The sequence below is a fragment of the Rana temporaria genome, chromosome 5 (genome assembly GCF_905171775.1).
Source record: "Rana temporaria chromosome 5, aRanTem1.1, whole genome shotgun sequence".
Lineage (NCBI taxonomy): Eukaryota > Metazoa > Chordata > Amphibia > Anura > Ranidae > Rana > Rana temporaria.
The window spans coordinates 39199281-39213580 of NC_053493.1; the positions used below are offsets into that span (position 1 = coordinate 39199281).

Sequence of the window (14300 nt, forward strand, 5' to 3'; positions counted from 1 at the left end):
ACTAATAAACTTTAGGCCAAACATACACTTTAATAATCACCAGCACACAAATTAAGGATTACCACCCCAATGGAGACAGAGGGCCATATTCTTAAAGAATCTCCGCCTGCTTCGCTTAGGGCACTTACACTCCGCTGTCCCAACTTACTGGAGCAGGTGTTGTATTCCCCAACCACTTGCTCCATAAGTTGGGACAGCGGAGTGTAAGTGTCCCGGCGTAGCCTGGCGGATCTCCAAGGGGGCGGCTTCTATTCAAATGAAGCGCGCCCCCGATGCAAAAGAACTGGGCATGCGCCGGGCTGCAAAAAGCCCAGTGCGCATGCTCCAGTTCTCGGCGGAAAACGTCAATGACACCGACGTGTGCGTCATTGACGTAAAGTCGTATTCAAGAACGACTTACGTAAACGACGTATCCGACGAAAAAAACACGACGGGGACCCGACGCCATCCGTAACATGGCCTACGCGAGACTTGCGGAAACTTACCCCTCATATAGCAGGGGTAAGTTTCCGCTTACGCAAACGACGTTAGCGACGGTTACGCGACGCGAACTCGTTCGGGAATCGGCGTAGAAGGATCATTTGCATATGCAAATGACTCCTTCACGTAAATGCCATCTAGCGGCGGCCGGCGTCATTGCATTTAAGATCCGCCAGTGTAAGATGGCGGATCTTAAGTGTATCTATGCAAAAATGATTCTGAGAATCAGGAGCATAGATACACTGGCCTAAAAAGGGAGTTACGATGGAGTATCTGACTTACTCCATCGTAACTTCTCTGAGAATATGGCCCATAGACAACAACAAAAATCTAGAAGGGATGCAAACCCTTTACCGCTTCACAAACTACAAAACTATATAAATAAATAAAAAAGCCAACCTCCTGGAAAAAATACTTTTTTTTTTTGTACTTTTTTTTAATGAAAGGCTGGGACCCAGGCCCGGATTGGCCATAGGGCAAACCGGGCAAATTCCCGGTAGGCCGCGGCCGCTAGGGCCACCAGGCCGCAAGTCCTCGCAGGGCCCAAGAGAGCTGGGCTGCTCTTTAAGCCCGCGCCACTCAGCTAGCCTCTCCGCGGCCGCACGGCTGTCAGCTAAACTCAGCCATCGGCGCTGGGAGGACGAACCAAAGAAGGAGGAGCTAGATGACACAGCTACGATACGGCCGCCTGTATTGGTCAGCCGTCGGTGCCGGGGGTGTGACTAAGAATGGGGAGGAGCTAGAGCTGCTGTCTCCTGCCGAGAAAGGTCCCACGATGCCCGGAGGATAATGCCCGCCTTGATGACAGCAACCGTGAGTACAGCAGCCCCCCCCCCTCCTGTAACCTGGATAAAAGGAGAAGTGGATATGCATATAGAACAATCATTCTCTTCATCTTCCTCCTGCAGGTCTCGGAAAGGTCCCCCCTGTGCTGCCCACACCCCCCTACCTGTGCTGTCCACACCCCCCTACCTGTGCTGCCCACACCCCCCTACCTGTGCTGTCCACCCCCCCCTACCTGCGCTGCCCACACCCCCCTACCTGCGCTGCCCACACCCCCCTACCTGCGCTGTCCACACCCCCTACCTGCGCTGTCCACACCCCCCTACCTGCGCTGTCCACACCCCCTTACCTGCGCTGTCCACACCCCCTGTGCTGTCCACACCCCCCTACCTGTGCTGTCCACACCCCCCTACCTGCGCTGTCCACATCCCCCTGTGCTGTCCACACCCCCCTACCTGCGCTGTCCACACCCCCCTACCTGCGCTGTCCACACCCCCCTACCTGCGCTGTCCACACCCCCCTACCTGCGCTGTCCACACCCCCCTACCTGCGCTGTCCACACCCCCCTACCTGTGCTGTCCACATCCCCCTACCTGCACTGTCCACACCCCCCTACCTGCGCTGTCCACACCCCCCTACCTGCGCTGTCCACACCCCCCTACCTGCGCTGTCCACACCCCCCTACCTGTGCTGTCCACACCCCCTACATGCGCTGCCCACACCCCCCTACCTGCGCTGCCCACACCCCCCTACCTGCGCTGCCCACACCCCCCCACCTGCGCTGCCCACACCCCCCTACCTGCGCTGCCCACACCCCCCTACCTGCGCTGCCCACACCCCCCTACCTGCGCTGCCCACACCCCCCTACCTGCGCTGTCCACACCCCCCTACCTGTGCTGTCCACATCCCCCTGCGCTGCCCACACCCCCCTACCTGCGCTGTCCACATCCCCCTGTGCTGTGCTGTCCACACCCCCTACCTGTGCTGCCTACACCCCCCTACCTGCGCTGTCCACACCCCCCTACCTGTGCTGTCCACATCCCCCTGTGCTGTCCACACCCCCCTACCTGCGCTGTCCACATCCCCCTGTGCTGTGCTGTCCACACCCCCTACCTGTGCTGCCCACACCCCCCTACCTGCGCTGTCCACACCCCCCTACCTGCGCTGTCCACACCCCCCTACCTGCGCTGTCCACACCCCCCTACCTGCGCTGTCCACACCCCCCTACCTGCGCTGTCCACACCCCCCTACCTGTGCTGTCCACATCCCTGTGCTGTCCACATCCCCCCTGTGCTGTCCACATCCCCCCTGTGCTGTCCACACCCCCCCTGTGCTGTCCACATCCCCCCTGTGCTCTCCACACTCCACATCCCCCATGTGCTCTCCTCCTCCCCCCTGTGCTTTCCACATCCCCCCCAAGCTCTCCCCCCTCCCATGTGTTCTCCACATCCCCCCTGTGCTCTCCTCACTCCACATCCCCCCTGTGCTCTCCACATCCACCCCTGTGCTCTCCACACTTCACATCACCCCTGTGCTCTCCACATCCCCCCTGAGCTCTCCACATCCCCCCTGTGCTCTCCACATCCCCCATCCCCCCTGTTCTCTCCACATCCCCCCTGTTCTCTCCACATCCCCCCTGTGCTCTCCATATCCCCCCTGTGCTCGCCACACTCCACATCCCCCCTGTGCTCTCCACATCCCCCCTGTGCTCTCCACATCCCCCCTGGCTGCTCTACACACTCCACATCCCCCTGTGCTCTCCCCACTCCACATCCCCCCTGTGCTCTCCATATCCCCCCTGTGCTCTCCATATCCCCCCTGTGCTCTCCTCACTCCACATCCCCCCTGTGCTCTCCTCACTCCACATCCCCCCTGTGCTCTCCACATCCACCCCTGTGCTCTCCACACTTCACATCCCCCCTGTGCTCTCCACATCCACCCCTGTGCTCTCCACACTTCACATCACCCCTGTGCTCTCCACACCCCCCCTGAGCTCTCCACATCCCCCCTGTGCTCTCCACATCCCCCATCCCCCCTGTTCTCTCCACATCCCCCCTGTTCTCTCCACATCCCCCCTGTGCTCGCCACACTCCACATCCCCCCTGTGCTCTCCACATCCCCCCTGGCTGCTCTACACACTCCACACCCCCCCTGTTCTCTCCACATCCCCCCTGTTCTCTCCACATCCCCCCTGTGCTCTCCATATCCCCCCTTTGCTCGCCACACTCCACATCCCCCCTGTGCTCTCCACATCCCCCCCTGAGCTCTCCACATCCCCCCCTGTGCTCTCCACATGCCCCCTGTGCTCTCCACATCCCCCCCCTGTGCTCTCCACATCCCCCCCCTGTGCTCTCCACATCCCCCCCTGAGCTCTCCACATCCCCCCCCTGTGCTCTCCACATCCCCCCCCTGTGCTCTCCACATCCCCCCCCCTGTGCTCTCCACATCCCCCCCCCCTGTGCTCTCCACATCCCCCCCTGAGCTCTCCACATCCCCCCTGTGCTCTCCTCACTTCACATACCCCCTGTGCTCTCCACACTTCACATCCCCCCTGTGCTCTCCACATCCCCCCTGAGCTCTCCACATCCCCCCTGTGCTCTCCACATCCCCCATCCCCCCTGTTCTCTCCACATCCCCCCTGTTCTCTCCACATCCCCCCTGTTCTCTCCACATCCCCCATCCCCCCTGTTCTCTCCACATCCCTCCTGTTCTCTCCACATCCCCCCTGTTCTCTCCACATCCCCCCTGTGCTCTCCACATCCCCCCTGTGCTCTCCACATCCCCCCTGTGCTCTCCACATCCCCCCTGTGCTCTCCACACTCCACATCCCCCCTGTGCTCTCCCCACTCCACATCCCCCCCTGTGCTCTCCACATCCCCCCCTGAGCTCTCCACATCCCCCCTGAGCTCTCCACATCCCCCCCTGAGCTCTCCACATCCCCCCCTGTGTTCTCCCCACATCCCCCCCTGTGCTCTCCCCACATCCCCCCTGAGCTCCCCACATCCCCCCTGAGCTCTCCACACTCCACATCCCCCCTGTGCTCTCCACACTCCACATCCCCCCTGTGCTCTCCACATCCCCCCTGTGCTCTCCACATCCCCCCTGTGCTCTCCACATCCCCCCCTGTGCTCTCCACATCCCCCCTGAGCTCTCCACACCCCCCATGTTCTCTCCACATCCCCCCTGTGCTCTCCACATCCCCCCTGAGCTCTCCACATCTCCCCCCTGTGCTCTCCACATCTCCCCCCTGAGCTCTCCACATCTCCCCCCTTTGCTCCACATCTCCCCCTTGTGCTCTCCAAATCCCCCCCTGTGCTATCCACATCCCCCCCCTGTGCTCTCCACATCCCCCCTGTGCTCTCCACACTCCACATCCCCCCTGGGCTCTCCACACTCCACATCCCCCCTGTGCTCTCCACATCCCCCCTGGGCTCTCCACACTCCACATCCCCCCTGTGCTCTCCACATCCCCCCTGTGCTCTCCACACTCCACATCCCCCTGTTCTCTCCACATCCCCCTGTTCTCTCCACATCCCCCCCCCTGTGCTCCCCACTCTCTACATCCCCCGTGCTCTCCACATCCCCCCATGCTCTCCCCGCCCCCTGTAATCTCCACCCCCCACCCCCCCCCCCCGTGCTCTCCGCCACCTCCCGGTGCTCTCCACCTCCCCCATGCTCTCGCTGCCCCCCTGTGCTCTCCTCTTCCTCCCTGTGTTCCCTGCCTCACTTGTGCTCTCACCCCACCCCATGTTCTCAAGGTTATTCCCTGTGCTCTCCACCCCCCTATGCTCTTTCCTGGTCCCCCCTCGCCTACCCTCCCCCACACACACACACACACCTCTTCCGGGATTCCGTCAGGGTTAAGAGTGGGGAAAGGGCCGGTTAACATGTCACGGGCTGCTCAATCCAAAATGCCCGGGCCTATTTTTTATCCCAGTCCGGGCCTGCTGGGACCCCTATCAGAGGTTTTTTTCTACAATAAAAAGGAGGATGTAAACGCCTTGTGCATTACCTTCAACACAATATTCAATTTATTAAAAAGTCAAAAACATACTCTAAAACATTAGAAGAAATAAAAGCCCATGAAATCACAACTCCAGTATGGTGGATACCCAGTGTCTGCAGTTGGAAACATGACGTGTTTCGGGAGATAAGCCCCTTTCCTCTGAGCTTGTATCCAGAAACGCATCAGCTTTCCAACTGGGGACAACACTGCTGCACTGCAACTAAAAACAAAACAGCATTGGCTGTGACTGCTTGCAATACAATAGGATAAAAAAATGTTACAGGTTACGTATCTGCCACTGTTGATTAATAAGCCTATAGCTTGTCAATCAGCACCTGGCCTTGCCTATCCCCTCCCACTGCTTTCTGGATTGCAAAATACTGACTGTGCTGTTGAAACTCATGCACTGTGAGCTGCAGTGTCTGGGAGGGGGAGTGTATGAGACACAAATGAAGGAATATTTGGCTGACTCAAGAGAGGTAAGAGTTTTTTTTATGATGCTCTTGCATCTCATAGTAACTGGATTTGAGACCTGTTTATAGAATTTCATTGTAATTTGCATTGCCAATTAATGTACCGATATTTCAAATCACCCATGCTCCCCCATATGTGCTCTCACCTCACATTTGTGTTCGAACAAATAATGCTTTTTAGTCCTTCCCTGACCAGATGTCCTTTTCTCCTCCTTAATGCTATCCATGATACTGCACCAGCCATATGTCTAAAAAAAATCTCCTTCGAGGTAAGAGCTCCGTGCCGTCCTGTTGCCCCTCCTCTACGCATTACGCCACAGGGACACGTGGCTTCCTCAGGGGGATTCCATGGAGAATTTCCCCCTAAGGAAGCCGTGTGTCCATGCGGCATAGCGCATAGTAGAGGGGCAACAGGATGGCACAGAGCTCATACCCGAAGATTTTTTAGACATACGGCTGATGCAGTGTCACAGATATATTTCAAAAGGATTTTAAAGCGGTATGAGTGCACCCTGCTAATGTGAGTTGCATTTTTCGGATAAATAAATCGTTTTTTTTCTGATATAAGCACTATTGGCGAACCTTTCCTTTACATATGGCTCTGATGATACTGTCATGGCTTGAGGCTAAATAGCAGCGACATTAAGGAGCAGGAAGAGGGAGAAAAGGTTTATCCATTGCTCTGGTCCTGGAAGGACTAAAAAGCGTTATTTGACCAACTTAAATGTGAGGTCACAGATCATAAGGTGAGAGGACATCTGACGGGGGAGCACAAGTAATTAAAAATATCGGTATATTGATTGAGCAATAAGTGGTTATACACGAACAAAGTGAGACGCACAAGGAGATATTTCTCACTGATGGGACTGCACTCTTATAAATTTGTTATCAATTTTATTACCTTTTTACCTATTTATTAATTCAAATATTGGAACAATCATTTGTTTGTTAAATCACAAAAATTAATTATGGAATTGTAATTTAATTATTGGTTTGTGAGATTGAGATTGGGAATGTGAGGAGTGCTATCAGCTAATATTCTAATTGATTTCCATTTTTTAAGTTGCTTGCAAGGTTTACTCTAATTTAAGTAAACTAAGCACCTTTGACAGTAGTCTTTTCTCCATCAGAATTGCTTCTTTCAGTGTAAGTCTGTAGGAATATATAATTATCCAGAAGCAGGTTCATATAGCTTAGAAGGAGATCAGAAGGAGGTCAACTGCAGTCGATCAGCACAGGGTCAATCAGCACTGTCCAGACAAAGGGTCAGTGGTCTTGCAGTCTCATAGGACAGTCAGAAAACTCCTCCTACAACCTTTAACCAGTGCTTGGCTGGACACTGATAGAAGTTACAAGACTGCTATACACTGCTGATGAGAAAAGGTATTTAGCAGTATATATTTACTAAAATAATTGCATTGCCATGTTCTGTGTACTGTGGGAGACCCGGTATAGTGAATAGGCTTCTGGATTTAGTAACACTTTAATATCAATCTGAATTTGCCTGTTCACACTAGCTTTTGATACAGCAACAGCTGTCAGTGGTGTCCTCCAAATTTAGGAAGCTTTGCACTACCTTTTGTGTCTCTGGACAGGAAGTGAAGGGAAGTATCGCCAGTGCAGATGGTCTGGCTGCTCCCATTCTGTCTAAAACTACAAAAACAGATCTTAGCGGGAGTTATACTTTAGTTTATGTTAGCTATCGTGGCCAAATGTGCCTTCTGACAGTAGACAGACATTTGGCGTTCCTTTGATGTGACATCACATGTCTCATCATAGCACAATGACCAGGGTGAAAGATGGAGAGCGAACTGGCCTTGGATGGTGGATGACTAATTCAAGCGATATCTGTAGTCAAACTTCTAATGTCTTATTTCCTGCATTGGGAATATTTATCTTTATATATCTCTTACTCCACAGTTCTTAATGTTGATCTTGAGTTGGACTGGTTGAAACAGAAAGGAGCCGTGAAGAGGACACTGTTCCTTGACCACAATAATGCGCAGCACACGTTTCAACTCGTAGTAGGACGGGAAAAGGAGACGCAGTGCCAAAACTTTGATGTTTATCTAAGAGTAAGTATTTAACTGGAGCTGCAACAAACATGTTACTTATAAATGAAAGTAAAGCTAAGCTATTGTTATAGTCTTAATATATATATAGCAGCACTATATCCTTATATAAATAGATTATGTCAATTACATAAAACTGTGGGCTAGATTCAGCATTGAATATCTATAGATACGCTGCGTAAATTCAAAGCTGCGCCGGCGTATCTTATTTCTGTATTCAGAAAGCAAGATACGCCGGAATTAGGCTAAGATCCGACTGGCGTAAGTCTCTTACAACGTCGTATCTTAGGGTGCATACTTACGCTGGCCGCTAGGTGGCGCTTCCGTCATTTTCAGCGTAGAATATGCAAATGACTTAGATACGCCGATTCACAAACGTACGTGCGCCCGGCGAAAAAAAAAATCCTGGCCACAGATGTGAACACTTAATAGGATTTCAAGGGGACTATTTTTCATGCTCTTTTGATGTGCTGGGGAGGTGTGCGAAGCGCACAGGTGTGAACAGCGCCTAACTGCTTTCTCAATACTGTTAGAATAAGAGCTTTTATTTAATAACAATTCGGTATTCACATAAAAATTCTTCATAAATGCTGATATGCCTGGTTATCATTCCCATACATAAGAATCCCGAGACTTTCACCTGCATCTGGCATCACATCCGCCTCAACGCGTTTCTTCACAAGGACTTCCTCAGGAGACTATTGTTATAACTATCACCTAAGGCCCCGTACACACGACCAAACATGTATGCTGAAACTGGTCCGCGGACCAGTTTCAGCATACATGTTCGGTCGTGTGTAGGCGCGAGCGGGCCGAATTCCAGCAAACATTTGCCCGCCGGGCCTTTTCCCAGCAGACAAATATTCCTGGACGTGTTTTAAAACCGTCCGCTGGAATCCTGCCCGCTCGGACATGTACGGTCGTCAGTACAGACCTATCGTACATGTCCGAGCGCCCTAAAGGCTTCCACGCATGCGTCAAAGTCATTCGACGCATGCGTGGAAGCCTTTAAATGGCAGGCCCGCCCACGTCTCCGCGTCATCGCCGCGTCATTGTCGCGGCGACGACGCGGACACGCCCCGCGTATTGTTTACGCGCAGACTTCTGTACGATGGTTAGTACAGCCATCGTACAGAAGCCCTCTGGCAGACATGTACGGTGAAAACGGTCCGACGGACCGGTTTCATCGTACAGGTTTGCTCGTTAGTACCCGGCCTAAGAGTGAGATTTCTACATGTCAGTTTATTATTTATAACAATATTTGGTGTAAAACTATAATGATGTGTTTGCTAACAATATACAGTATATGAATGCCTAAATTGTGTATTTTTAGATCCAGTAATATTATATTGTTTTCTACAAGCTATTTTAGGCTATTTTGTTGACTTTTCCTGTAGGAAGAATCAGAATTTCGAGACAAACTCACCCCCATTACTGTCAGCTTGAATTACAGTTTGGATGAATCTGCCTTCTTGAATGAACTGGAATTGAAACCAATATTAAACCGATTTAGGGAGGCACGATTACAGAAACAGGTACAGTATGTCTCAACACTGCCTGCCTACAAAGCCCAAGCCAGAAATGCATGTGTCAAACATGTGTTTGCGTTTATTTCTGGCAGATCATTATTTCAAAAATAGAAAAGAATAAAATAGAAGACAATAGAATAAAATGTAGGGCATTATTCAACTGCCTGCAAATATAAAATACTTTTTTTTTTAGATGGAAGTAAACGCTGATGCCTCTAAAATTTAACCACTTCAGCCCCAGAAGGTTTTACCCCCCTTCATGACCAGGCCATTTTTTTGCGATAAGGCACTTTAACTGACAATTGCGCGGTCATGTGACGCTGTACCCAAATAAACTTCATGTCCTTTTTTCTCACAAATACAGCTTTCTTTTGGTGGTACCATTATTTTTTGCAATATAAACAAAAAAAGGACGACAATTTTGTAAAAAAAAAAATGTTTTACTTTCTGGTATAAAACATATCCTAAAAAAAAAAAAATTGAATTTATTCATCAACTTAGGCCAATATATTCTTTTACGAGTGAAAGACGAATTAGCGGGAAGAACCATCCCCGCCGGTCTGGACGATGTCATTTCCTTGTGCAATCAGATCGATATTCGTTTTCAGGAGAGGTCCATAAAAAAAAGACGCCAACACTCCCTAGGCCCTAGTCAGTCTGAGCTCCCCTCACTTTGTCCCGTGGAGCATCCTCTACCTGCTGAGGAACCTATGCAGCTGGGCCAGACCAGACTAACCCCCGAATAATGTGCTAGGCGCAGAACTCTGGGCTTGTGTCTCTATTGTGGAGGCAAGGGTCACTTTCGTGACTCCTGCTTGCTTCGCCCGGGAAACGCTCGGGTCTAATACATTTAGAAGGTCGAGTATTGGACCCTTTCCGTCTTCTTCTTCTTCCGGTGTTCCTGCATGTAGGCACTTCTCCTCAATCGACCCTTGCATATCTGGATTCTGGGGCAGCCGTCAATTTTATGGACTGGAGAACTGCTTCTTCTATGAAGCTTACCCTTTCACCCCTCACTACGCCATTGGTAGTCTCAGCAATTGATGGCACTGTCCTCCCAGGGGGCCCTATTCGCTTCCAGAGGCTGCCTATTAGGATGTCGGTAAGGAATTTTCTACCAGGAGTGAATATCCTTTCTCATTCTACCCAAAGCCTCTGCCCCCATTGTTTTGGGCCTTCCTTGGCTACAGCTCCACTCTCCCCATGTGGACTGGGTCTCTGGGCAGATCCTGGCTTGGGGTCCCTCATGTTTCTCATCATGTCTTTTCAAGGTGGTTCCCAAGGAGAGACTTCCGGTTGCTACCACATCTGTATCTTCTGATCTTCCCGCTGCATACAGCGATTACCAGGATGTGTTCTGTAAGAAATCAGCTGAGGTGCTTCCTCCCCACAGGTCTTTTGACTGTGCCATTGATCTTGTCCCTGGGGGAACTCTGTCCAGGGGCCGTACCTACCCTTTGTCCATCCCAGAGACCCAGGCAATGTCGGAGTATGTCGCAGAGAATCTTGAGAGAGGTTTCATCCGGAAATCCTCATCGCCTGCAGGAGCGGGGTTCTTTTTCGTTGCCAAAAAGGATGGTACCTTGAGACCCTGCACCGACTATCAAGGTTTAAACGCTGTTACTATTAAAAATTGATACCCCTTACCCTTAATATCTGAGCTACTCGATAGGTTAAAGGCTGCCTCCATTTTCACCAAGTTGGATCTCAGGGGCGCGTACAACCTTATTCGAATACGAGAGGGTGACGAATGGAAGACTGCATTTAACACTCGAGACGGCCATTACGAATACCTGGTTATGCCTTTTGGGTTGTGTAATGCCCCAGCTGTGTTTCAAAACCTTGTCAATGAAATCTTCAGGGACCTGCTGTACCAGTTTGTTGTCATCTATCTGGATGACATTCTTATCTTTTCGGAAAATCTACTAGTCCACAGAAACCATGTCCGCACTGTTCTTCAGTGCCTTAGAGAGAATAATCTCTATGCCATGCTGGAGAAATGTTCCTTTGAATGTTCTGAGGTCCTATTTCTGGGATGCTTTGTCTCAAGTTTGGGTCTTCGTATGGATCCTGGGAAGGTCTTGGCCATTACCAACTGGCCTCTTCCTGCTAGCCTCAAGGCCACACAGCGCTTTCTTGGCTTCACAAATTATTATAGGCAGTACATAAGGAATTACTCTTCCATTGCCGCGCCTATTATCGCTTTGACCAAGAAGGGTGCTAATGCCAAAGACTGGCCTCCCGAAGCTGTCTCTGCGTTTCACGACCTGAAACAGGCCTTTGTTTCTGGACCTCTCTTGAGGAGACCCAATCCTGGGGATGCATTCTTTAGTGAAGTGGACGCTTCTTCAATAGGGGTGGGAGCTGTGCTTTTTCAACTCTTTGAGAAGAGACGTCAACCATGTGCGTTCTTTTCCAAGACATTTTCCCAGGCAGAGAAAAATGATGCCATCGGCGACCGGGAACTTCTCGCAATCAAACTGGTGTTAGAAGAGTGGCGTCATCTTTGGGAGGGTTCCCCTCACTTCATAACGATCTTCACCGATCACAAGAATTTACAGTACCTACAGAATGCTAAACATCTGAATCCCAGACATGCCAGGTGGAGTCTCTTCTTTTCCCGTTTCAATTTCACGATTACGTACAAACCTGGTTCCTGCAACGGTCGGGTTGATGCGCTCTCTAGGCCCTTTGACACTTTGGATGAGGAGTCCACTCCTGAACCTGAGCCAATCATCCCAACCTCATGCATTGTTGCTCATTCTACCACCCTGGACTCAAAAATTCCTCCTGGTAAGACCTTTGTCCTCACTGAACTAAAAGCTAAGATCCTTCCTTGGGGACATGATTCCAAGGTGGCAGGCCACGCTGGATTCCTCTGGTCTTTCTTACTCATCAGTCGTCACTACTGGTGGCCTAATCTCCGCTCGGATGTCAAAGACTATGTCAAGGCTTGTCATGTTTGTGCTCAGTCTAAATCCTCCACATAGGCTCCTGCTGGTCTCCTCATGCCATTGCCCATTCCTAAGGAGCCCTGGACTCATATTGCCATGGATTTTATCACCGATCTCCCACTGTCTGGGGGTAATACGGTCGTTTGGGTGGTAGTCGATTGGTTCTCCAAGATGGCTCATTTTGTTCCTCTTCCTGGCCTTCCTTCTGCCCCTGCCTTGGTTCCCATTTTTATTAGAGAAATGTCCCGCCTCCATGGGGTTCCTTCTCATATTGTTTCTGACAGGGGTGTTCAATTTACATCTCGCTTCTGGAGAGCCTTTTGCAAATCCCTCAATATTGTCTTGGATTTTTCCTCTTCTTACCATCCTCAATCCAATGGACAGACTGAGAGGGTTAATCAGGAGTTAGAGGTTTTTCTTCGCACCTTAGTCTCTGCTCATCATGTTGATTGGTCCTCTCTACTTCTGTGGGCGGAATTTTCTCATAACAATCATGTAAATTCCAGTTCGCAGAGAACACCCTTTTTCTCAGTTTATGGAAGACATCCTCAACTTCCTCTTCCCATGACTATGATTCTATGTGGAGTGACGTTCATGATTCCCTCCGGGCAGCTGCCGACAAATTCCAAGGCTTTGCTGACCGCCGCAGGCGTAAACCGCCTTCTCTTCAGCCAGGGGACAAAGTCTGGCTTTCCACCAGGAACATCAAGCTCCGAGTTCCTTCTCTGAAGTTTGCTCCGAGATTCATTGGTCCATACACTATAATTTCTAAACTGAATCCGGTTTGTTTCAAACTCCAGATTCCCAAAAGCCTCAAAATAGCTAACTCCTTCCATGTTGCTCTTCTGAAGCCTTTAGTCTTCAATAAGTTCTCTCGTCCCCTCCCTACCATGGCGCCGGTCTCTGAGGATAATCAGAAGTACAAGGTCAGTCAAATTCTGGATTCCCGACTCTGTTGAGGCGCTCTTCAGTACCTTGTTCATTGGAAAGGGTTCGGTCCTGAGGAGAGGTCTTGGATCACTGCATCTGAGGTCTTTGCGCCTCATCTGTTAAAAAAGTTTCATCTGAAGTTCCCCTCTAAACCCGGGCCCAGGCGGGGAAGGGGGAGGCCTCATAAGAGGGAGGGTACTGTCATGGATATGTAGTATGTCTGGCAGCTTACCTTTCTCTCCATGTGTTCATTAGAGGCCAGAGTCTCTCATCTGGCTGCCTTTATCATCTCTCGTCCCTGTATGGTTCCACCCCAGGCCATCCCAGGAACTCTATATTAACCAGTTCACTGCAGGTCTGCTTTGCTGATCAACGTTGTTTGTTAGCATTGTGTTCCTGCTTGCCGTGTGCTACATTATTTCTGTGTACCGATTTTGGCTTGTCTCCGACTACTCCTGTTTGCCTGTGACCCTGACCCTTGGCCTGTCCCTTGGTTATCATCGCCTGCCTGTTGCCCTGACCTTGGCTTATCCCTCACTTTCTCTGTGTCCTGAGTGGCTGCTTCCCCTCTCTCCCTAGGGAGCGTGACCTAGGGGACTCCGGGGGCCGTGACCTGGATCCAGTTGCAGCGAAGGCCATCCTCACCACTAGAGGCTCTGATGAATACCAGCTGGATCTTAGATTCCGCGCCCTGGGGAATCTTGGGCTCAAACTTCCTGTAGGGTCCCTGTTTGTGCCCCAGTGAACCTCTCCTCCATATACTTTCTGTGGTCCATCCGCAGCAGTCTGCTATAGGGTTCACTACCTTGTGGTGCACCCCTGACTCCAACGGGGTGCACTTGTCATCTGGCCACAGGTGACCTGACACCTTTCCTGTCAACAATCAGTTGTTCCTGGCAGAACCCCTGATTGGCTCCTGCTGTGTCCAATCACAGTGGGAGCGGGTCAACAGCGGCACGCCCAGTGCACAAAATCACGTACAGGTACAGTATATCTGCGTGGGGTGGTCCTTAAGTGGTTAAAGCCTAAATTTCATTTTTTTAACTCAAGGGATAGTACTTGCATTGAATGAG

At 51.0% G+C, this 14300-nt stretch overlaps 1 protein-coding gene across 1 annotated transcript in view; it reads left to right on the top strand.

Annotated features, from left to right (window-relative positions):
• The window catches only part of ITGA8 (integrin subunit alpha 8), a 266086-nt gene that overhangs the window by 162422 nt on the left and 89364 nt on the right, over positions 1–14300 (top strand). The window contains exons 17-18 of the mRNA XM_040352410.1: positions 7663–7817; positions 9212–9349. Of these exons, the coding sequence (XP_040208344.1) occupies positions 7663–7817; positions 9212–9349 (293 nt within the window). The remainder of the gene's footprint in view (positions 1–7662; positions 7818–9211; positions 9350–14300) is intronic.